Here is a 26,166-nt window from a genome sequence, read left to right on the forward strand (position 1 = left end):
TAATTTTTTACAAACTTCCTTTTGATACGTGAAGCTACAAGAAGTGGACAGACTCTTTTAAAAGTATTTACAGAGGAATATGAAGCTGGACTCGAAGCAGCGACCTTAGCTGCTTACTACTCTGACTTTGTTGGATAAATGTGGAAAAACAGGAGGCAGTACGCAAGTGAATTGAAGGTAAATAACACAAACTATTATCTATTTACTTTATATACATGTAAAAGTAGTCAGACACGCTCCATTTGTGTAGTTATTAGCCTAAACCCGAGTGAACAGAATGCTAATGCTGACAAGCTAACGTGTTAGCTAATGGGTTTGTGTTGTTGGAGTGAGATAAACCCTGACATTTATAATTTATATATTGTTATTTACCATCATGAACTCATCATTTACTAAGCAGACGACTTTCTGACTGTTGGACATTGCGAACAAAAGCCTGAATTTTTGTGAATCACTTGGTACACTTTATTTACTAAATCGTTTTGTATGTTATTGCTTCGTATTTCAAATACTTACTTTTTTGTAAAAGAACTGTGACCAAATATTGTCTGTTTATTTACATTGTATCAGTGTAGAGATATACTGAACCACTTCTCCATACGCAGTGTTCTGAAAATTACTTTTAAAAAGCAATTAATTATAGTTTGTTGTTATTTTACCAAAAAAGTAATTGAATTACTACTGGAATTACTCTTTAATAAATGTAATTAATTACTAGGGAAAGTAACGTGTACGTTACTTAAAAAAACAACTTTAAATATCTGGCATATGCATTTGAGAGATGTTTCATATAAGAGCAAAATGTGTGGAGTCTGTGCTTTTAAAAGGCGGGACCCGTTGCCTCGTGACATGTGACGTCATCGAGGGTTTTTTAGCTTTAGGAGTTAGCAGCGGCACTTTGTCGGCTCTGACGTCAGCTCTGATGGCAGCTCTGACGTCAGCTCTTTTGAATCTTTTCACCGGATTGTGTTACCTCTGCTTAATAAAGAGATTGAATGTGCTTCCATGGCTGTCATGTCTTCTCATCAACAAACGAGATATTGTTTGGATGGCAAGTTTGTCACTTCAATCGTTGATTGTTTCTCAATATTCCCATCGTGTACGTGTGCATATGTTGCTGTCTGCTGTGTCACAGTGTGATGGTGCCTCTTCCTATTGCTGCTTGTTGCTTTCACTAGTAAAAAGATATTTCCTGCATTGAACTTGCTGCACTTGTGACGCTGTCTTGTTGTCGACATAAAACCATATAAAATGTGGCGTGCCAAATTACACCACGCTATCGCTAACAGCGTTATAACGGACCTAAAAGTAATTAATTAAATTACCCGTTACTAGTAAAAGTAACGGGCGTTACTGACGCCGTTATTATATAACGCTGTTATTATGAACACAGTCCATACGTCATCGAGTGTTGTAACAGATCTAAAAGTAATTTATTAGATTACTTGGTACTAGTAAAAGTAATGGCCGTTACTGACACCGTTATTATATAACGCTGTTATTATATAACGCTGTTATTATGAACACAGTCCGTACATCATCGGGTGTTGTAACGGACCTAAAAGTAACTAATTAGAATACTCGTTACTAGTAAAAAGTAACGGCCGTTACCGATGCCGTTATTATATAACGCTGTTATTATGAACACTGTCCATACGTCATCGGGTGTTGTAACGGACCTAAAAATAATTCATTAGATTACTCATTACTAGTAAAAGTAACGGCCGTTACTGACACCGTTGTTATATAACGCTGTTATTATGAACACTGTCCATACGTCATCGGGTGTTGTAACGGACCTAAAAGTAATAAATTAGATTACTCGTTACTCGTAAAAGTAACAGCCGTTACTGATGCCGTTATTATATAACACTGTTATAATGAACATTGTCCATGTGTCATCAGACTGATTTGTAAAAACTACCTTGACCTGTGAAATGCGGTGGAAACACAAACCACACACTTCTACAGGAACCTATGGATCCAGGAACCAGAGGTTCCAGGAACCTAAAGTTCCTGAACTTGGGTCCATTGTTTATGAGATTTTGACAGAGGTCAGAATGAATATATATAAAATCTGGGAAGCCACCCTTTGACGGGCCTAAATAAACGATTCTCTGCCCCTGCCTTATATGGATGATATGTGGATTTGCTATGATAGTTTGAAGTTTGACATGCAGAACCGGTGCTCACTGATTTTCATACGGCCCCAGAGTTTGACACCTGTACTTTAAAGTGAGGAAATCAAAAACAAGTTATGTTGTGTCTTACTAAGAAAAGAAGGGCAGAAACAATCTTAAAAAGAAGAATCCGTGTACCTCCCGTCTGGCTTGTCGCTCTTTATCCTTCTCCGAACGAATCCTTTGCTGCTCTGCTCGCTCAGCACGACGCTTCTCCTAATCACACATCAGCCGATACACATTGTTACACGTCGACATGATGGCGATGACACGAAATCGGCTGTTTTCAAACTCACAATTCTTTCCTTAAGAAAGATCAACTCCTCCTCCTCCTTCTTCCTGCACTCGAAGTGAGCATCGATCAACGACTGTAGCTCAACCAAGTCTTTGTTTTGACGTTTCTTCTGAATGTCCTGCAATATTCATACCAAATACGGACATCAGACATGACTTAAAACAGTGTTTCCTAACCATAGGGCCCGGGCCCATTTTTAGGCCATGAGCGGCCCCCAAAGGCTGCCAAAAATATTGGTTTCTCAGCTATGCGCCGCAGTTATACTCAACTGTAATACACTTTTCCACCACTTGTGCTAGTAATAATCTCAAACAAACAGAAGAAGTCTGGAGCTTAAGTCATAGAGAAGTTTCTTAAGCACAAAAATTATGACTAAAGTGGTGAAGCTGTATTTTCATTTGCACTTAAATATTATTTACGCTTTAGACAAGAAACATATTCATTATTAGTTTAGTTTTTTACTTTAGCACAGGGGTCCCCAAACTATGCCGGAAGTCCCAAGTAAAAAAAAAAGTAAAAATGTTTTTTTTTTAATTATGTTTTTTTTTTAATCTGTCCTTTCTAATCCATTTTCTACCGCTTGTTACTCTCGGTGTCTCCTAACCACTCAGGCAAATCATATTGTCTAAAAATGCATTTGCCCATCCCTTCTTCTGCAGTTTATTTGATAAGTGCTTATTTTTCTAATCAGCCTGACCTAAGCCTAAAGTTTATGTGTTAAATAAATAATAATCTTTGTGATTAACCCATTGTTTCATATCATTTTATAAGGTTTTCCACTGTCGGTAGGTGATGTAATTGTTTGAAAGCTACAAAGCATGTAGATTTTGTTACTTGGCAGCATCTTAGTAGTATGCAAGCTGTTTCCTCGTTAGAATGCTAATGTTAGCATACTCACATTTATGCTCGCATTTTGGCTTATTTCATATGGTTTTACCTAATAATCACAGATTTCGTTACTTGGCACAATCTTAGAAGCTTGCTAGCTGTTCCCCTGTTAGCATGCTAAGTTTTTATGCCAGCATTTACCTAATAGGGTATATTTAGAGCAAAAATGTATAGATTCTGTTACTTTGTAACCTCTAGCGATATCCTAACTCTTCTAACTATACCAACAGTTAGCATTTCAAGATTCATAATACATTTCAGTACAGCCTCTGCTCTTCACCTCTCAGACAATTTTAACCTTTAAACTATTTCAACTTTCAAACTATTTCTTAATTCCACTAGAATTTTAGTTCATGTCAGCTCTTCAACATTCAAATCATTTCAACATTTAAACAATTTCAACATTCAATCTATTTCACATTCGTTCTACATTCATTGGAGCATTAACACAATTTCTGCAGAATTATTTTCATCTGGTTATTGAATACGATTAAAATCAAGAAGATGACTAATTCAGTGTTAATGTTTGAGTGGGCCCCGGGCTCCTCTGTAGTGGAAACGTTGGGTCCCGAGATCAAAAAGGTTAGGGACCCCTGATTAAAAGCACATTTACATGTCACAAATACATACTGACAAATGTTTTTAATAGTGATCATCTGCTCAGTACATCCCTTGGCTCGAATCAGTGACCACAAATCCCCATCAAATGAGAGATAAGTCCAGAAGCGCTCGGCAATGAAATAAAAGCCCTGAGCTGTCAACTTCGAACCACACAGCCGCTCCAGGTGATTGATTGACTCCAAACAAGCCGTGTGGACAAACTCGTCATTGAGGAACTATGTTGGGAGCGGTTGTCATGTGACAATCACATGACGTAGCTTTACATGTAATGTGGGTAATTAGCTTATTTTTTGCATAATGGTAAATCTAAAGCCATTTAACAATCCTAATGCAGTGGTTCTCAAACTTTTTTCACCAAGTACCACCTTAAAAAACACTTGGCTCTCCAAGCACCACCGCAATGACCAACATTAAAATACAGTAGCGTAGTAGGCCTAAGTATTCAATGCCAGCTTATTAGTGATTCCCAGAGTCCAAAAAAAGTCGGCAGGCGCTAGAGTGTTTTCTATTTTGACTTTAGTACTCTGGAATGAACAGTTAGAGATGCTACCTCAGTACAAGCATTTAAGTCCCACCTTAAAACTCATCTATATACTCTAGCCCTCCTCTCCTGCATGGAGAGGTTACCAGGTGGCCGCTGATAATATACCAGGAGAGGTACCAGAGTGGAGGAGGCACTGGCTGTTCTAAGTCATGACCCGAGGGTGGACAACTCCTCTATGGCATAGATGAAAACCTTCTGCGACCCTCTGCTTGTCCCCAATGGACTGGACTCTCACATCATCATGAATAATTTACAATAACTGTACCCAATTGGCTTGCAGCTGGTCAACCAGGAGGTGGGTCCCCACATCAGTGACCCCTTCCTAGGGATTCTTAGTTTTCCCCATTTTAGTTTTTCCTTGCCCGGATGTGGTTTCAGATCAGGGGAAATCATTGTGATTAAGGGCTGTATAAATATATTTTGACTGATTAAAAACAAGGCTGAGGTTTTATTTATATTTTTAATATTTTTGGCCATTGTAACATTACACACAGTTTGAACGGTAACACCGTGTTTGAATATAGGAAAATAATACACTGTACTTAAATAATGAATAAAATATTTAATTAATTAATTATTTGGTGCACCACTAAATGGAGCCTACCTACCACTAGTGGTACAAGTACAGCAGCAGTCTCTGTTCTAATGTATTAATAGGGTGCCCAATGTTACACATAAACTGTTATTACTGTTTTTATTCAATTATACCATTGCAAAATTGGCTATGGAAATATTACTATGTCCTTTAGCTTCAAAGTTGCTAAAGCCTTTTGGTACATTAGCAAAAGTTCTAATGATATACTCATTATGTTTTATTGTTTCAGTTATTTTGATATAATATACGTTATTTTGCTCAATTCAAAGTCGATTTGTAGTATTAGGCTCAGGTTGCCAACCATCCTTTGAAAAACGGAATCGTCCCGTTTTCAGAAACAAAAGTATGCGTTTTGTAGCTGTCAAAAGACATACTTTGTCCTGTATTTTTACAACTTTGAAAATGAAAATAGTCTGTAAAATATCAATAGATTCCACAGAGCTTGCCACAGGCTAAGGGCAACAGTGTTGGGTTAATTACTGAAAACCAGTAACTAGTTACAGTTACTAGTTACTTTATTTCAAAAGTAACTCAGTTACTAACTCAGTTACTAACTCAGTTACTTACACCAAAAAGTAATGCGTTACTGTGAAAAGTAACTATTTAGTTACTTCTTTTTTTAAAGCTCCCATTAATGCCCTTTTAGCCTTCATTTCAGTACTGTTATTGCACTGGAGAATAATACAATCTGTTGATCAGCTTGACATGCATTTGCATCACTGAACTCTGCTAAGCAATGTGGTCTACATACAACACCCAAAGACAAAGATATGTTTCAAAGGGCCAATTTATTTCAGGCCAGAACAAATTGACAAAACTATTTTAAATAGCTGCAACATAACATACATAAGAAACAAACAGCATAATAACAACATAGCTGTAAACGAAATACGTACTTTAACTTTATTTTTACATACCAAAGCCTAACCAGGCGTTTTTTCTCTCAAGGAATTCTGAAATATAATCATGTCTGAAGCCCAGAACACTCTACACATTTCCCCAGTTTTAGTTTAGAGATCAGGAAATATTGGCCTGGCCCACTAGGATCCCTCTTTATGTTTGTGAACTTTATTTTTTATACATTTAGAGTGATGTGATAAACAAACACTCTAGAAGTGTAGAAATAAAGAGTATATAATAAAATTGACAGAGTGTGTGTACTATAATTCATAATAACAATGATTTTGATTCAATATTATGTTTTGAGCAATGACAGTTTGAAAACAAAAAACAGCTTTGTTTTATTAGTCAACATTGTAACGTTTTCTAAATTACATTTCACCTTTAAGCTTTTTTATTTCACTTTTGTTATGTTTTTGTTTATTTTAATAGTATTTTTAGAAAGTGCTGTGGGCCTTTAAAACATTAGCTGTGGGCTGCAAATGGCCTCCAGGGCACACTTTTGACACCCCTGCTATAGATAATAAAAAATTAAATCTGATAAATCTATCGATAAAAAGCTGAGCCTGGCGACGCATGCGCGTTAACAACTCTCTCGCTCTGTCTGTCTCCGCCCCTCCCTCACGAATGCTGCTGCGCGCACCCCTCCCTCCCCTCCCTCTCCTCCCTCCTCCCCTCCCTCCTTCCCACACTCAGACACACACACACAGCGCGGCTCCTCCGTGTGACACAAGAGATTCAGAAGAACGACACCGTAGCGCTGCCTCAAAACACACTCAGATCTTCTGTTTCAAGCCAATACTACATAAAAAGTAACGTAAAATAACGCAGTAACGCATCATGTAGTAACGGTAACTGAGTTACTGAATATAAAACATAACGCGTTAGATTACTAGTTACCGCCGAAACTAACGGCGTTAGTCCCAACACTGAAGGGCAATATAAGTAAACGTTGATTGATTTAATTAATTATATACTAATATATTGTTTTATATTGTTGCATGAAGTTATAAAAACTATTTTATTTTCAGAAAAATAAAAGGAAAAAGCGGTAAAAAATGGATGCAAAAATGGATGTTCAGTCAATGGCGATAGTACCTATGTATATAATTGGTATTGAATCGGTACACAAATTCCCTGTATTGCCCACCCCTACTCTGTAGCGCTTTTCTCTTTCTTTAGAGGAAGGTAGTTTGTTGGTAGTCTACTGAAACTAAGATGCTGAATGTGCCATTCCTGTCTCTTGTTGACCCTGTAAGTATTTCTTTTTTTAAATTATATATTCTGTTTAAGTGGAATGTACATTTTAGTCATCTTATTTAAAGTGGAGGTCCTCCAAATAGCCATGTCAATTTGCTAATGTTCATCGCTAGCATAGGCTATATAGGATTTTTAAATGTAATCTAGCATCTAGCTAGCACACTTGTTCAAATGTGTTTTGTTTATGTTGAATGTCACAGGAATTTTTTTTTATTTGTTATGTACGCTATATGTGATAGTATACAGTATGTATTTATGTAAGTGCTTCAAAGTAAATGCTTTGGAAATGGAGTCTTTAATATTAATCTGTTGTCTGCCTGTTAACATTGCTATTGGAGACTAAATGTTAGCTGGAGCAGAATAGGGAAACCTTACCAGTAGGGGTGTGAATCTTTGGGCACCTAACGATTCGAACCAATTCCGTATTCCTGGGTTGACAGTTCAATTTGCGGGCTATAGAGCGTTTTCTATTCGGGCTCCAGTACTCTGGAATGCCCTCCCGGTGAGATGCTACCTCAGTAGAAGCATTTAAGTCCCATCTTAAAACTCATTTATATATGCTAGCCTTTAAATAGACCCCCCTTTTAGACCAGTTGATCTGCCGTCTCTTTTCTGCTCTGCCCTCTTCTCTTGCGTGGAGAGGTTATTAGATGACCACAGATGAACCGCTAGCTGTTCAAAGTCGGGACCCGGGGTGGACCACTCCTCTGTGCATCAGTTGGGCACGTCTCTGCACTGCTGACTCATCTCCACTCAAGATGATCCCCTGCTGGCCCCACTATGGACTGGACTCTCACACTATTAACTAGATCCACTCGACATCCATTTCACCGGTCGCCCAAGGGGGTCCCCTCCGAGGTTTCTCATTGTAACCCATTGTTGAGTTTTTTTTGCCCTGATGTGGGATCTGAGCCGAGGATGTCGTTGTGGCTTGTGCAGCCCTTTGAGACAGTTGTGATTAAGGGCTATACAAATAAACTTCTAATGATTGATTGATGATTGATTGATTAAATTTAGATTACATTCTCAATTCTAACCGATTCTCGATTCAAACAGATTCTCGCAATGTATTCTCGCAATTATTTGTTGTATTAATTATAATGAAACTTTTATCAAAACAGGTTATAGGTTAGAAAAGCTCCTTCTGGTTGCATGCAGATGGCCTAAAAATGTATTAAACATTTTTTTAATTCATTTTTAATTTTTTTAAATTATGAGTCGATTAAATCAGGGTGAATAAGAATCGCGATTCGGATGGGAATATATTTTTTTCGCGCCCCTACTTTTTACTTTTCACTATTGTTTATTTTGCACTACCTCAAATTCAAACTTAATTTTTTTTTCATTAGTTATATTTGAGACAACTTAAAAATCTGAGATTAAACATTTCTATTGGTCATCAAGGGGTCATATTTGGTCCTACAGCCAAACCAGTCGTCGACTGATGTAAGCTAGAATTAAATGTACAGTAGCTAAATAAATAAAAGGCTAACTCAAATATACTTACATCAAAGTCTACTTTCTCCCCATCAGGGATCTTGGGAGCAGTTGGTCTGTAAAGGCAAATAACATCACATTTTCCTCATGAGTCACCAATACATCATGTCTGCAAAGCTTATTCAATAAATCTGATAACTCCTTACTTGTACTTCGGCTTTTCTTCTGGATGTTCAGCATCATGATAACGATATCCAAAACAGGGAGAGAGGAGAGAAATCACATTGTTAGGGGCACGGATGTGCAGAAAGATGAAGTCCAGAAAGTTGGTTAATCAAGGAGAGGATCCATGTAGAGAAGTTGAGTTACAACACGGGGGTGCAAATGCATGGTTGGTTTCACACCACCGGTAGAGGAATGAATGATGTGAGGCTTTGTTTTATAAACACTTTCCACAACAGATTCTCTGTGTTAAGTCCCCACTGTCACCTGATTTATTGAGTTAATAAAGTGTGTATTAGTGTGCGAAGGAAACACTAATCAGTATGTGAGAAATTACTTGAATGGTTTGGTTGTTTTGGACATACTTCAGCAGACATTTGACAACGAGGAGTCAAATTACTGTTAATCCATTTGCACGGTAAACAGAGCTGGGTTTTCACAGTTCACATGGTTTGTGATTAGCTTAGAGCAGTGAGTCCCAACCGCTGTGCCACGGCACATGGGCGCGCTGTGAGAAATCAGCGGTAAATTATCCAATTTCACATAATTTGTCAGAAAATTTTTAGTACAAATAATGTATCATTACTCATCCAGCTATGCCAGTGACATATAGTGACAGGAAAAACAATTAAAGGCTAAAAGCCTACTTAATTGACCATGGTGCTATTTGTGCTATCCAGGTTTCTCAGGGTTTCTCAGGGCAACCGGACTGTTCAGGTTGTCTTAGAAGATGTTGCACCTGTCATCCAAGCAAGATCCATCCGCTCAAGCTCAAAGACTAGATAGAACATCTCAAATCTATCTCTACACCCTAAACAAGTGCTGTCCTATCTAGTCTTTGAATATGAACTGATCAAGCCTACCCTGGTAAAAGGGGAAAACGTCTTCTAAGACAATCTGAACAGTCCAGTTGCGATCGATTGAATGCGGAACTTTTTGGTGGCGTTCCGTGAGATTTTTCTGAAGTAAAACATGTGCCTGGGCTCGGTTGGGAAACACTGGTTGAGATAACCTCACTTCAACGGGAAGGAAAAAAAAAACAAGCAAAGCAACACGACTCAGCAGGAAATACAAAATACCATCTAGATCTTCGTCCTCCACTGGCGGGACAAATTCATACAAAGAAGAGAAAAGGCAGAGATGAGTAGTTTAACCATGAATCAACGTTTTGGTTCCTCATGAATTACTAATGCAGCGTTTCTTCAACTGTGGGACATGGATCTCTTATTTTCTTTTGTTTCTTCAAGTCCTAAATAAAGTTGAGTTAGTAACCAGATCAATAAACTAAGTTGGTACTGTTGCCTCATTTTGGTGCTAAATTACTGGTTACTTTTGTAGCGTCTTCACTTATGGTAATCGACAATCTTTTTTATCGGAACAAACGGGTTACTGTCGGACAAAACCACGCCAAAACTTAACCTTCTTCTCAAAATGCATCACCAAACAGGACTCAGCCTGTATACATTCAGGGCCTCACGGACAGTCGGAAATGATGAAACTGTAACTTCAAGACTTTATTTTGTACTGGCACTGAAAAAAACGCATGCATGAGATAAAGCTACGCTGACTTAACTGTCCTTATGATGTTAGGCTTAACATCATTTTTTTCACCTGTCAATGGTAAGCATCTAGCTAAAGTGCTTGGCCGAAACGCTCAAAAGTTTGGTTGTACTTCACCTTAAAAGGTGCAGACTCTTGCTTGAAGATACATTGTGCAAGTAATGTCATGTAAGTGACTTAATTTTGCTCAAAAAACATACAACTCTCGCATGGAGAATGAACTAGCACAGACATTTGCAATGTAAGTCAAAAAACGGCACAGTTGTGCATGAACTACTGTAGTCATTTCTGCTTGAATTGTGTGGAATTTATGCATGTTAAAATGTTATGACTATAATTGGTTTGGTTAATTTATAAGTTAGAAATGTGTATATATTTACTTTTTTAAAGTTCCAGTTCGATTTGGCACTGGTATCAAATCGTATGCAAATATTACCTAACACTGGTAGTAGCAAGGCAAGTTGGTTTTATGGAGGTAAAAAGACAAAATCTACACTGTTGTGGTCTCAAATTATAAGTTTGGAGAATGAAGATGTTTTGGAGAACTGTGCGATGTTTTCGGAAAAAAATCAGCCGAAGTGACGTTGTAGAACTGCTGCACTAATGACACTTAAGGGACACAATTATTTCTGCCTTTCTCTGGAAACCAAGTTGGCATGTGGAAAAAGCTTTGCAGAATGAAATAAAAACCACATTAATAAAACGAAATAATCTAAATCAACATACCTTCCTCTTCATAGGCGTCTGCATGCAGCAAGCGTCCAAAGCAAGAGCAGAACAAATATTATTAATGCACTGCTCATGAGGGCCCATTTACTAAACTGGGGTGTTGCATGGACAGAGTCAATTAGCAGAGATGACAACACCCCAGTGTAAATGCTAAAGTGCAGCTTGCCACTATCACTTCTCATCTACTCACAAAAAGATGCTACCACTAGAATTAAGGGAGCTGAACAAATGGCTTATACATGATCAAACGACCCGCCATCCAAGGTGTTAATCAATTTCAAACACTGTGTCAATTCAAAATTAGCATACCAAGCCTCGGATGGAAAGGGACAATTAAATCATGTAAAAAAACAATTGGATTTCTTCTTCTCCCTTGAAACATTCTATGCGTAGTTCATGTCACAGTCATAGCACACTAATGCAGCGAAATGGAAAGACAGTTTATTATGAGACAGCTAACACTGAAGTTTTGCAAAAATATTTGCTCACTCCAAAAACAAAGGTTCATGAGGGTTCTACAGAAACACTTTAGGGTTCTTTGTTAGAACAAGACTAAAGTGCAAAGTATAGCAGAGCTTTGTTCTCCATAGCCTACTTACACATAAACATTTTTTTCAGACGTCAACACAAACACTTCAAATTATACTTCTTCTGTTACCACATAAATTAAACATCTTAAACGCTTAAAGGGGTCCTGTCCTGCACATTTTAAGAGCTTTTGAAATAAGTATTTTTGATAGCATGATTGGCAACACTAAATTGGCCCTAGTGTGTGAATGTGAGTGTGAATGATGTCTGTCTATCTATGTTGGCCCTGTGATGAGGCGGTGACTTGTCCAGGGTGTACCCCGCCTTCCACCCGAATGCAGCTGAGATAGGCTCCAGAACCCCCCGCGACCCCAAAAGGGACAATGGATGGATGGATTTAGATATTGGAGAATTCGACGGTCAAACTGTAGCCTCTGCCCAAGAAGTGGTGAGAGCAGAGGAGCAGTGATCGTGTGAGGTGCATCTTTAGCACCGACCGTTGATGTGATTTAGGAGTGGTATAGGAATAAAAACACACCAACCTCATGATACGACTCTTCCACATTATGTGAAAGAGTACAACATTTTCAACATAACTCTTGCAAATGCAAATATAGGATAGGGCCCCTTTAATGTGCAGGTAAAATTTGAATTTTTTTTTCCACATTCTCTGGTGACCAAGTCATTCATTAACAATAATATTCGTTTTGGTCCAACCCTTCGCAATGTACTGTAACTGTTGCAACCATTTGAATGTGTTGACATGCATGTTTGTATTTCCACAAGGCACAGCATATGCTGCCTGCATGCTTCCATAATGCAAGACATGAAGCATGTAGAATGAAATCATTTTAGTTGCTTCCCACGAACACTGACTCTCAACATCTAAAGTGAAACTAATTGCAATGCGGAACTTTTAACCCTTTATCGGGCTCTAAGTTCAAATACAAACAGAGCATTGTGTTAATGTATTACATTAATATATTTGTGTTATTTTCTTTCTTTATTGATCGACTGGGATACATTTTGTGGTTGTATTGCCTTATCACTATGTAGGTGCATACAACTGTTTGAGTTAGCAAATATGGTTCCTTGCCCTATAAGGTGCTAAAAGTAGCATTTGAACTCGTCTGAATTGGAGTGGAGTCGCAGCCGGTTTGTCTCAGTTTTTCCAAAAGCTTTAACCAATGAAGCTACGTTTTGCAGTGCCGACAGTCCTAGAGAGCAGAGAGCTGAGAGGGTAGCAGGAGAAGGGTAAACAGACTGCCCAAGGCACGTACCTTCCTCCTCTTGAACCACCTCCTGTGGCTCTGGTTCTGCCTCTGGTTCTGGCTCTACCACGGGCTCTGCTTCTACCTCGGGCTCTGCTTCTACCTGGGCCTCCGCCTCAGGGGCTACTTCTACTTCTACTAGCTCCTCCTGGGCTACGGCCACGCAGCATGCACCAAACCGCCAAGTAGAGGGAGGGTGTCGGAGGAGGCCATTAATGAAGACCACAGACATGACAGAGCCATTAAAAAACAAAAGTGAGAGATTGCTTTAGTTACACAGAAGATGGATTGGTGAGCGAAAGATGATGCTGCTGGAAAACAAGAAGAGAAACAGATGATGGTGACGATGACGATGGGAGCCATGTGACTTTATTCACACAAAAGCCATGTTGAGCTTGGTGACTGTCCTTTATTTAGTCAATTCATGAATAAAACTGAAAGTACGACTAGGATTCAAACCTTTAAAAGTTAAGAATGAGTCTGTATATTTAAGTGCCTGTGAATATTCTTATTCATCCAGGTTTTTTAATTCTCTCAGGACATTGGACCGATCGCTATCGGACTGCTTAGTTTGTCTTAGAAGACTTTAAGCCTCTTATCCGAGCAGGCTTCTCAGACTAGAGCTGTCCTATCTAGTATATCTGAGCAGGCCTTATCAGTGCATGCTCATGACTACATAGGAGTTGGACTGCTCTACAGTACGACTATAGAGCTGGACTGGGATTAAAGATGTCCCAACCAGTACCATCTGTTCTAGCTTCAACGGTTAATGATCATGACTAGACAGGACTGCTCTCGGACTAGAGCTATCCTATTTAGTCATCATCATGAATCCATGAAGCCTGCTCTCGGACTAGAGATGTTCTATCTAGTATCATCTGAGCAGGCTTTATCAGTACATGCTCATGACTAGATAAGACTATAGAGCAGGACTGGGATTAGAGATGTCCCAACCAGTACCATCTGTTTAAGCTTCAACGGTTAATGCTCATGACTAGACAGGTCAGCTTTTGGACTAGAGCCGTCCTATGTAGTCATGATCATGAACCCATGAAGTCTGCTCTTGGACTAGAGCAGTCCTCTAGTATAATCTGAGCAGGCTGTATTGGTTCATGCTCATGACTACACTGGACCGCCCTAGGATTAGAGCTGAACTGGGACTAGAGCCGTCCTATCTAGTCATGAGCATGAAGTGATAAAGCCTGCTCGGATGAAAGGTGATACGATGCGATCGATCCAATGCCCTGAGGAGCTACATACATATACAATTATAGATCTCATTACAATAACATCGTTAAAATTTCACATTGTAAGAATGATCATACTACAACAATTTAAAGAATGACAGGGCATTTAAAAAATAACTAATCTTTTAATAGGTTGGATTCTATGGTGGCTGACAGGGGCAAACGGTCAAAACACTACAAAAGCAGAAACAATCCAAATAAATAAATACCATGTATTAATTAATTCACGCACATAAAAGCTGCATGATGAAAAACAAATGCGAAACAATGGAATCAATTTATTAATGGAACAATATGGGATCTAGATAGGCTAAACCCGGGGGAAAATCCATCTTGAAAGGCAGGTGACTAGAAGAAAAATGGCGAAATTTAAAAGCACATTTTTCTTTCTTTTGCATTTGTTTTTGGTTTTGCAGCTATTATCTGATTGCGGCATTTGTACTGGCAGCAGTTTCCTGTTGCATATGTTTTTGTTGTTGTTTTAGATCATTTCTGTGATGCAATCTTTGTATGTTGCCGCACGCATTTGCCCCTGGTGACCGACCACAGTGGTGAGACTGACAATGGACACTATTGGAGACACCTCCATGGCGTTTGCGTGAAAGATGTCAATGACAATTGCACGGAAGTGTAACAGATCACAAGGCAAGAAAATAAATGCAGTGAGCCTCGAAGCTCTATAGCATTTTTTGCTTAACCATGTGATTCATAACATCACTCAGAAGTCCACAGTGGGCCTACACCCTTAACTTGGAACTATTTGACTGACAGCTGGGTGCGAGTTTGGGCCAAACCAGAAAATCCTAGATTTTTTGGGATGTTTAAATACAATAACTCTAAATGTATTGTGCAGTGTAAGCAGACTTACTGTAACTGTTTGCACCACAGTTTCAAATCTTATTTTAGACTTAGCCCGTGGAAGATACTGTAAGAGTATTTCTTGTATCGACAGTGCACCAGATGTCCGTGTCAAACACTTCAACTTAAGCGTGGAACCCAAGCTAACAAATTAGTGTAGACCAGTCTTCAAAGCTTACAACCGCTAAGTCATCTTTACCTTCCTCATCTTCAGTTTTGCGAAGACAGCATGAAATGGAGAAACAAAAACATTTTTTTTTTTATTGGCAACATCACCTGAGCTGAGTGATACAAAACTTCCCAATTTGTACTTTAAATTGAAGCATTACTCACACAGCATGAATACATCTAAATTAGCTCTCCTGTAGGGAGGTGTGGGTGAATCAATCATCAACGTCAATAATAGTAATCACTGCCAGGAATTCTGGACCCGCAAAAAGGCGAAACCTAGATCATAATAATAAATATCCTTCATGCGGTTGACTCGCTGTGGCAACCCATGACAGGAAAAAGTAAATTTCTATCCAACTTTGTTTCGAATCTATACAAAATTTACAGAATTGTCCACAACTACTTTTCTGTGGTCCTGTACATTTAATATTTTTGGCCACTGTAACATTACACACAGTTTGAACAGTAACACTGTGTTTGAATATAGGAAAATAAGACACTGTACTTTAATTAAGTGATTTTTTTTTTGGCGTACCAAACATGAATCTACTTCAAACATGCACATTATTATCCAAACCTAATTAGGTTTCAGTTGCCGTAGCAACATGGCCAACAAGTCAACAGGAATACAAGCTAATTTGGTCAGCGTCAAATTCTCTATTTCACTCCAATAAAAACATGAATCTACTTTAAACATGCACATTATTATCCAAACCTAATTATAGGACATCAGTTGCCGTGGCAACATGGCCAACAAGTCAACAAGAAGACAAGCTAATTTGGTCAGCGTCAAAGGACGCTTTCATGTGGACACCAGTTTGACAGCTGAAACTTTTGTGGATGCTTGAAAACTCAGACAAACATTCCTGAATGGTCACTCACCCTCAAAATGATCCCTGAAATATGAAAAGAAGTCAGAATTCAACCAAAGGTGAAAACACAGCTGTCTCTACGTACAGTAGTTGAAATCATCAGTCAACATCTGACAGCAGCTTGTGCTGTCACCGACTGTGTGTGTGTGTGTGTGTGTGTGTGTGTGTGTGTGTGTTTGTGTGTGATGCACTTACACTTCCTCGTTGTCGGACATGGTGACAGCAGAACTCGCAGCTGAGGGCAAAGACAAAGAACATCATGTGACCACGGTGTTGAAATAGCTGCTTCGAACGTCACTTTCCTCTTTATTTTTGCATTTCGTCTTTCACATTGTTTTGACGGAACACAGTAAAAATAGGACCTCTTTGGGGGGTTATACTAGAACTGACTTATGTCAAACACATTATTACAGGGATTCCCAAACTGTAGTACATGAACCAACGCCAACACCAACACCAAACAAATCACTTAATTAAAGTACAGTGTTTTATTTTCCTTTATTCCAACACAGTGTTACTGTTCAAACTGTGTGTAATGTTACAGTAGCCAAAAATATTAAATGCACCCTTTAAAACCTCTGCCTTGTTTTTAATGAATACTAGGTCTACTATGCTACTGTATTTTAACGTTGGTCATTATGCTGGTAATTGGAGAGCCACGTTTATTTTTAGGTGGTACTTGGTGAAAAAAGTTTGACAACACTGTATTATTACATACATAACTTTTAAGGGATGTCACTTTGATACATTTTACACATCAAAGAAACTAAAAACCAAAGAATGTAGGTCATTATGGTGCTACCTCGGTTTTCGTACACCCCGATTTTCGAACTGTTCTTCTTCATTTTCGACAACATTTTGCATAGTTTTTTTGTCAGCAGTGTCCTAGAATAGTCGACTATTTGATGATTCGATTTGGAAGTCTTTGATTCAACTATCAACCTGGAATCATTAGACCAGGGGTGTCAAACTCATTTTAACTCAGAGGCCGCATGGAGGAAAATTTGTGCACACTCGGGCTGGACTACTAAAATCATGGCATTAAAACTAAAAAATTAAGACAAGTTCAGATTGTTTTTTTTGTCTTACTTTGGCCAAAAATAGAACAGACACATTCTGAAAATATTACAATAAAAATATGGAAAAAAATACCAGCAGCGGTAAAGTAACTAAATTAATGTTTACAACTGAATACATTTACATATGCATAAAAATGTGTTTTCTTTTGTATTTTTTTTTATGACAACCTTTTTCCAAAACACAATATAGAATGTGAGCTATAACAGGATAATGCATACATTTATCATTTGTTTTCAAAACAGTTACAAAAAATTGGGACCCCAAAAATTTACTGTGGGACCCCATTTTTATGAATTGATGGGGTCCCTGGGACCCCATTTTGAAAAATTCCTTGCATCAACACTAATGGAGTATTGGTGCGTGCAAAACAGCAGCAGGCGGCTGTGGCCTGCGGGCCGGTTCTAATACTAATCAAATATCATCTCGGGGGCCATAGATAATTAATTCGAGGGCCAGATGCCTTGACTTTGACACATAGGCGTTAGACATTGAACATCCCCGCTTCCTCCTCAAGTTGAGAACCCAAGATCCCTAGCTTAAGGCTTACAGTTTCTATATGGGGGCTAAGGGGCCTGTTGGGATACGCTGCCGTCGGACACTTATCCTGCCGTGCCGTTGGAAGCTTAACTGCGACCAGTTCAAAATAGTGGGTTGGGACCTCCTGGGGGGTTACGAGCAGCAGGGTGATTCAAGTATTCATGTTAAAACAATTAACACAAGCCTGAACCTAGGTGGCAGCAATGCTCAATTTAATCAACAGTACTACCCAGTAGAGGTAAGAAGTACACAGGAACATGTGTACAGAGCTAACAAAGGGGACGGACATGACAGGAATGAAAATAAAAAGGGAGTTGTTGTCAGCAGCATATTTTAAGAATGTAACCCACACAGTTACATTCAGATAAATAAATAATCATGTCAATGGTAATTCCAATCAGGGCAGCTCAGTTAGCCCTTCAAGCACTTACCTACGTAAAACCTTGTTACGACTTTTACTGCCTCTAAATCAAGGGTGTCAAACTCGTTTTCATTGAGGGCCACATCACAGTTATGGCCTCCTCAGAAGGCTGCTTGTAATAGTAAATATATTTATTTGTATGTATAATCACCTCATGATATTATTACATAGTTGCCTATACAGTTGATTAGATATATTTTTTTAACGTAAAAATTGATTAGTGGTGCTAATCTTACAACAACTCAGTGCGATTTGATTCTGATTCTTGGGGGGATGATTCCATTCAGAATCAATTCTTAAATCAAATCGATTCTTGCAATACAGTATATGATTTGGTATAAAAATTATAATAAAACCTTTTCAAAACAACTTACAGTAACAAAAGCGGCTGAACTTTGACATATGACATACTGTATACCCATACACGCAAGTAGAGTAAGCCAGAGATGGTCTAAAAATGTTTTTTAAAAATACAAGGAAAAATAAGAATAAAACTGAAAAATCTAAAATTATTGAATCCATTTTTGAAAATTATGAATTTGAAAATTCTGAAATGCGAATAGAAATCAGCATCCCAATTGATGGCTATGCAAACATTTAAGTATTTATTTTTATTTAAAAAAAAATGTTTGGAACATATGTTAGTTAATATTAGGGATGTCAAAGTTAACGTGATAAGGCTTCAACTAAAAATTTTAATAACGGCACTAATTTTTTTAAGGGTCCTCTTTGACACCCGGGCCATGCCCATGGGAGGAACTTGGCTGCAGTTCACTTGGTACTGATGAGCCACCAGCGAGCAGAAATGGACAAAAGAAAGTCTACCTTATGGAAATATCAGGTTCAAAACCAGGACAAGGTGTTCTCCCGACAAGAAAGGACTATTTTTTTGCCATGAAAAGCAGAGGTGGGTAGAGTAGCCAGAATTTGTATTCAAGTAAGAGTACTGTTACTTTAGAGATTTATTACTCAAGAAAAAGTAAGGAGTTGTAACCCAAATATTTACTTGAGTAAAAGTAAAAAGTATGTTGTGAAAAAACTACTCAAGTACTGAGTAACTGATGAGTAACACTAACACACACACACACACACACACACACACACACACACACACACACACACACACACACACACACACACACACACACACACACACACACACACACACACACACACACACACACACACACACACACACACACACACACACACACATATACTGTATATATATATATATATATACACTGACCCATAACCTCCCTGCTTGGCACTCAGCATCAAGGGTTGGAGTTGGGGGTTAAATCACCAAAATGATTCCCAGGCGCGGCGCCGCTGCTGCCCACTGCTCCCCAAGGGGATGGGTCAAATGCAGAGGACAAATTTGACCACATCTAGTGTGTGAGTGACAATCATTGGTACTTTAATCTTAATCTTAATATATATATATATATATATATATATATATATATATATATATATATATATATATATATATATATATATATATATATATATATACATACATTGATATATACAGTATATAATTCATATTTATTTAGCCGTTTTTGTTTACATGTTAAAGGTGTTTTAATGAATATACATGCATGTTTAACATATAGATTCCTTTCTTTCATGAAGACAAGAATATAAGTTGGTGTATTACCTGATTTTGATGACATGCATTGATTGGAATCAGACAGCAGTGATGATAACGTCCACGTTTTCAAATGGAGGAGAAGAAAAGTTCCTCCTTTCTGTCTAAAACCACATGAAAGTGGTTGGTTTTTGGCATCTTATTTGTCCAGCTTCCATATTCGTTTTTATACACTTTACAAGAAATACATTGGCAGCAAATTCCGTCGCTTGCTAGCTTGTTTGCGCTGGCTTTCGGAAACTCTTATTTTGTAGGGGCAGGCGCGATGGAGCGGCACTTTTATCGTGAAGACAGGAACTGTGCGGTCAGTCTTTGGGCTTTTGACGGGATGCACGGTTGAAATAAAAGTGTCTTTTTTCCTTCACACTTTTGATTGATTGATTGAAACTTTTATTAGTAGATTGCACAGTACAGTACATATTCTGTACAATTGACCACTAAATGGTAACACCCCAATAAGTTTTTCAACTTGTTTAAGTCAGGTCATGTGACCGCCTGGCTCTGTTTGATTGGTCCAACGTCACCAGTGACTACATTTGATTGGTGGAACGGAGTGAAACGTCACCAGTGACTGTATTTGGTGAAACGCAGGCACTTTGAAGGTGTGTCTGACAGACCAAAACAAACAAAGCGTGCATTAACAGATCGATAAAAATTAGTAGCGAGTTGAATGTAGATAAAAGTAGCGCAGTAAAAGTAGCGTTTCTTCCCTATAAATATACTCAAGTAAAAGTAAAATTATGTTGCATTAAAACTACTCTTAGAAGTACAATTTATCCCCAAAAGTTACTCAAGTAGATGTAACGGAGTAAATGTAGGGTGTTACTACCCACCTCTGATGAAAAGAGGCGACGTCAAGCAAACACCTGCTCCGCGTGTTGTACAGAGGTGGGTGGTGCTTCACTTCCGTGTTCAGATTACGATTAAGGTGCAGTGATAACATAACATTTAGATTGTTACTGTGACTGCTTTCGTGAGTAAGATGACATAAAAGCTCAACAGAAATGAAAGACGGTCGGCATGATGTCGAAAGGATACTTTTTTTTATAGCAAACAGTCGATCTGACATCAAAAACATGTCAAGACACTTTCTCAAAACAATCACACACTTTTCCGGCTTCAAAATAAAAGCTCTACGCTATACATCCAGTTTAACTACATTTAGGTTTCTCCTTAATGTACAGGCTTCATATTAGCCGCCAAACCTAACAAAATAAAGTAATACAATATATTGTAGCTTCCAGGAGAAAACAAACATGTTCTGGTCGAGTTGTCATTTACAGAATGATTAGCAGGCTCAATAATACATTTTATTAATTAATAGAGAAGGTTAAAACATTGTCATGCAGCAATATGAAGACCATTAATTTGTACAACATGTAATGTACAGAATATTAGAAGCATTTATTTAGGTAGAAAAATCACAGATTACAGTTTGTATAGCTCAGACGACCCCCCCCCCCCCCCAGAAATTATCTGTCTAGGATACACTTATTAATAATGAAAAATTATACCTATCTGTGATTAATAGCGGTTCATTTTGAGTTAAATATGACAAGATGTGAATAAATATTTTAACTGTCATACAGCCCTAGTTAATATAGTATTTGTCTCATGATCATATAATAATAAAGTTCAAATCCAATTATATGCAGTACATGCCATTTTTCTGTCAAACTTGAAAGAACAAATACATTTAGTAAGAAAGATGAAGTCACGTTATTTCCAAGCTTTTGCGGGCCACATCAGGAGCCAAATCTGGTTTCCTGGCTTTGAGTTTGACACCTGTGCTCTAGATAATCAAGTCTGATCGCCTTCTCTGTGCTCCGCCAGAGCCGAAACTGACTCCGGCAGGGCTAATCTGAAGACCTCCCTAAATCATGCCTACGTCAATCTACATGTTTGTTTATATAAGTGTTTTAGCCTTTTTTTTTTTTTTTAGATGGAAAAAGTCACAAACAAAATCTGTTTATACTGTATGTGCGGATCCCTGGTGGGTGTGCTCTTAAAAAAACAACAGGTTTTTATGTATGTCGGCTAAACCTCGGCGTAACAAATACTGTAAGTAACTGTAATACTGTTAGTATCATTCCACAGAATCGAGTATGCGAACAAAGAATTCCATGCGTTGTTGACTTAGTCTCCATGCTTTTTTTAATTTCGTATGACTGCAAAATAAGCCACCATGAGTTCATAGAAAGTTACGAGTGACAGGTGAGAAATCCTGTTGAATTCAAGAAAGAACTCAAACCGCACTGCTGTGTCATTCATTATTTATGAAGTGAATTATATTTATATTGCGCTTTTTTCTAGTGACTCGAAGCGATTTACATTGTGAAAACCCAATATCTAAGTTACATTTTTTAAACCAGTGTGGGTGGCACTGAGAGCAGGTGGGTAAAGTGTCTTGCCCAAGGACACAACAGCAGTGACTAGGTTGGCAGAAGCGGGGATCGAACCTGGAACCCTCAAGTAGCTGGCACGGCCACTCTACCAAACGAGCTATACCGCCCATGTGTATTTTACATTGTTTTCTGCGTGGAAAAATATAATCATTCTCAATAAAATGTGTTTTATATTCATGTGTTTGAGTATCGAGAATACATGAATTGGATTCACATGATTTCTTATGGGAAAACGTTGCTTTCCGAATGATTTTGGAATTACAGACCTTTGGGAATGGATAACTTTTCGATACTTTTCAAAATAAAGAGGACCACAAAAAGCTGGCTTTATTTTAACAAAACATCTTATGATAGATTAAACATACTGTATGTTTCTTATTGCAATCAAAGATCAATTTTAGCAAGATAGTAAACACACTAAACAACTTCTCATTTAGTAGTAAGTAAGGAACGGCTCCTAATAAGTCTGCTGATGTATGCAGTAACATATTGTGTCTTTTCCAATCGTAATATTTTCTCAAAATGATGAGGCACAGCGGTAGAAATTTGATTATTAATCTATTTGTTCATTTACTGTCAACATCTCTTTACTTTCTGTTTCACATGTTCTATCTACACGTCTATTAAAATGTAATACAAATGTATTCTTCTTTTTTGACACTTGACATAAGTTTTGGCTGATACTACAACTTTGGGTATCGCTTAAATATCAAATAGTTACAGGATCATACACACATTGGTCATATTTAAAGTTCTCCTGTGTCCAGGGACATATTTCTTGAGTTTATAAACATTAAAAAAATATTTTGTGATAATAAATAATAGCGTTGTACTGTAGTATGGACTCGATACGGCTCCTGTTCTTGGTATCGTTACAATCAATATTTTTATAGCACCACCGCTCCACCACCACATTCAGGTGTGCTAGCTTGCTGTTAGCGTATAGCTATTGTATCCTCCCTCCTACAGTGATATGTGTGAGCAACTTAGTTTATTTGTCACCATGGAGGCTAGGATTAGTAATTTAGAAGTAGCTAAAACACAACGGCGAGGCCGTAGCTGCTAGCTAGCTACAAAGTAGCAATGTTTTAAAGCACTGCTTGCAGAGCGGTCGGTGCTTCAGTGATTATAGCCCCACATTTTTTATCTTTAGTTTTTAAGCCAAAATACATCCATTCTCCCTCTTCTGTCTTCACACTGTTTCTGCTTGCAAGTGTATGTGCCACGCGTGTGTTGACTAACATGCGATGCAGCTTGTACACCAACAACACCACGGCACTCCTCACATGGATGGAAAATAAAGTACCGGTAATTTTAAAAAAAGAATTTTTTTAAATTAATTAGTACCGCAGTAATTTATTAGTATTGTTATACCTTACAACCCTAGTATAATCTATCTAAACCACGGCTGTTAAAGTTAACGCGATAATAACGCGTTACCTATAACTTTCTCTAACGGCACACAATTTTTGACGCGCGATTAGTTAGTGATGAGCCACCAGCGGGAAAACTGCGAGCAGAAATGGACAAAGAAAATTGACATTATGGAAATACCAGGTCCAAAGCCATGGCAAGTTCTCCCAACAAGAAAAGACAATTTTTCAACGTGAGCCATTAGAAAGGTGGGTGGAGCTTTACTTTCGTGTTTGGATTACAGTTAAGGTGCAATAATAACATACAATCTAGATTATAACTGTAGCTGCTTCACTAAAATGGCATTAAAGCTCGGCAGAAATGAAAAACGGTAGGCAGGAGTCGATTAAACAGGTCTATCAAAACATGTCAAGACACCTCCTCAAACCAAAACACACTTTCGGCTTTAAAACAAAAGCGCGACGCTTCACACCCGGTTTAACTACACTAACAAAATAAAATGTCTTACATTACGATCGTGCTTCGTCAAAGATATTTTGTAATGTAAGCTGTGATATTTATGCCTAAATAAATGCTAGTACATAAATTGAGGAATATGGGGGTAATTTTTGTTAGGCTGAAGTATTGTGTATATTCTTTTATAACTGTTCAGGTTGATACTCCTCAACAACAAAATGAATATTGCATTGTTTAATGAATAGAGAAGGTTAAAACATTGTCATGCACAGCAATGAAGACTATTAAGTTGTACAACATGCAATGTACAAAATATCAGAAGCATTTATTTAAGTAGAAATATCAGAGATTACATTACCAAACATCTTTGACGATCAAAGCATGATCGTAACAATCCATATTTTGTGTTATTAATGCGTTAAACTGGTATCTAAACATGCTGTCGCTCCTCTCCTCTGAATGCAAGTGCTTCTACAGCAGGAATACACATTCTGTATTACTACAAAATATAACATCTGGCAAGACACCAACACACAGCAGATATTATTTTTTTTAAATTGAGTTGGGTTTAGTTTTTTTCTTGCCCTGATGTGGGATCTGAGCCGAGGATGTCGTTGTGGCTTGTGCAGCCCTTTGAGACACTTGTGATTAAGGGTTAAATAAATAAACTTTGATTGATTGATTGAAAATTGTCATTCGAAGCATGTTTATGTCCATTTTGTGTTGAGCTGCTTAAAATAGCATAATGTTTGAAAAACACTATATTTACCATTATACACTTGTTATTGGTGAAAAATTATATCTAGCTACGCTTAAACGTGACTAAATTTGAGTTAACTATGAACAAAATGCGATTAATCATAATTAAATATTTAAATCCTTTGACAGCCCAAATCCAAACAAAAACAAATCCACATCTTAGCTTTGTGTTATAGCAGACAAAACAAATGAGTGTAATATCAAGGAATGCATTTAATTGAAAAATATCCCAACGAGCTCCTGAGCCGCACTTTGGACACCCATGTATTACAAAGTTGGCTTCTTTTGTCCCGTTTATTTGATAACTTTGGAAGTATGGATTAAAACATGAGAAACCAGACCAGTGCTGTCTTCACCAAGTGTGAAAATGTCCCTACACTGTACGTTGATGCGAAACACTGATTCCAACACCATCACTATTTCCAGTCCAGTGGAGATGAGCAGCAGCTCGGCCGGAGCCAAAGTGGCAGGATTTCTGCTAACTGTACACAACTGCATCATATTTGATATATATAAAGTCTCTTTGGATGCCTCCTTCACACTTTGTGGCGGGCACAGGTGCAGAAGACTTAAAGGCTTAGTTAAGGATCATATTTCTCCCCATCAGCTGAGAAACAGAGTCCAAATAGCGACTTTAATCCTCAGGCTTGGACCAGAGGGAGGATCCTCTGCAACGCGTCAGCCAATCAACAAACGAGTGCTTTGATGGACTTACAGCACGTCTCCTTTGTTTCCAGTATTCAGTCAGTACATACCGACACATCAGCGCTCTGTATATTTAGTGGTAGGGCTGCTTCATTTCTCTACTATGCCAACACGACATGCTGAGGAGTATTTCTGAGTCTTCCTGAAATCAAAACTCAGCAGGTGAGATGGTAGAGACAAGCGCTCTCGGCCAAAGTGATCGCAGATTTGGATGTAAATGCCAATATGAGATGTATTTATAGTCCCAGGCATCAGTCTGACTCTGAAAGGGAGAGAGACGATCCTGCCAGCCAACAGGACTTAGTATGTTATTACTGTATCAAAATCTCATATATCACTGAAGTGACAGCCGGTTTCACATGTTACGCATTCATAAGATTATTTATGTCATTATACTGATATACCAAAGGAGCAGGGTTTTAAATATGTGCAAGTGATGCAAATGTGATACAGTGCTACCATGGTTTTCCATTTGAAAAGGTCTGATTAAGACCAAATCAATTTGAAATGCATTTAAATTCACTAGATGGAAGACGCTTTTTGGCGCTTTTGCATTTTTCAACAGTTTTCACCTATTTGTTTGGCCCCATGGTGGCT

General features: G+C 38.1%; 1 protein-coding gene across 2 annotated transcripts in view; it reads right to left on the reverse strand.

Moving 5' to 3' along the window:
* The window catches only part of LOC133638165 (troponin T, fast skeletal muscle isoforms-like), a 38,273-nt gene that overhangs the window by 10,579 nt on the left and 1,528 nt on the right, over positions 1-26,166 (reverse strand). Inside the window, exons 2-10 of one of the 2 annotated variants that reach the window (XM_062030549.1) lie at positions 16,374-16,413; positions 16,189-16,202; positions 13,040-13,183; positions 11,229-11,246; positions 10,022-10,042; positions 8,927-8,945; positions 8,791-8,836; positions 2,477-2,593; positions 2,319-2,396 (exon numbers count right to left, since the gene is read on the reverse strand). In XM_062030549.1, coding sequence (XP_061886533.1) covers positions 2,319-2,396; positions 2,477-2,593; positions 8,791-8,836; positions 8,927-8,945; positions 10,022-10,042; positions 11,229-11,246; positions 13,040-13,183; positions 16,189-16,202; positions 16,374-16,393 — 477 coding nt within the window. In that variant the 5' untranslated portion in view covers positions 16,394-16,413. The remainder of the gene's footprint in view (positions 1-2,318; positions 2,397-2,476; positions 2,594-8,790; positions 8,837-8,926; positions 8,946-10,021; positions 10,043-11,228; positions 11,247-13,039; positions 13,184-16,188; positions 16,203-16,373; positions 16,414-26,166) is intronic. The other variant, XM_062030550.1, reaches the window with a different exon arrangement.

Source organism: Entelurus aequoreus, linkage group LG02 (genome assembly GCF_033978785.1).
Source record: "Entelurus aequoreus isolate RoL-2023_Sb linkage group LG02, RoL_Eaeq_v1.1, whole genome shotgun sequence".
Classification (NCBI taxonomy): domain Eukaryota; kingdom Metazoa; phylum Chordata; class Actinopteri; order Syngnathiformes; family Syngnathidae; genus Entelurus; species Entelurus aequoreus.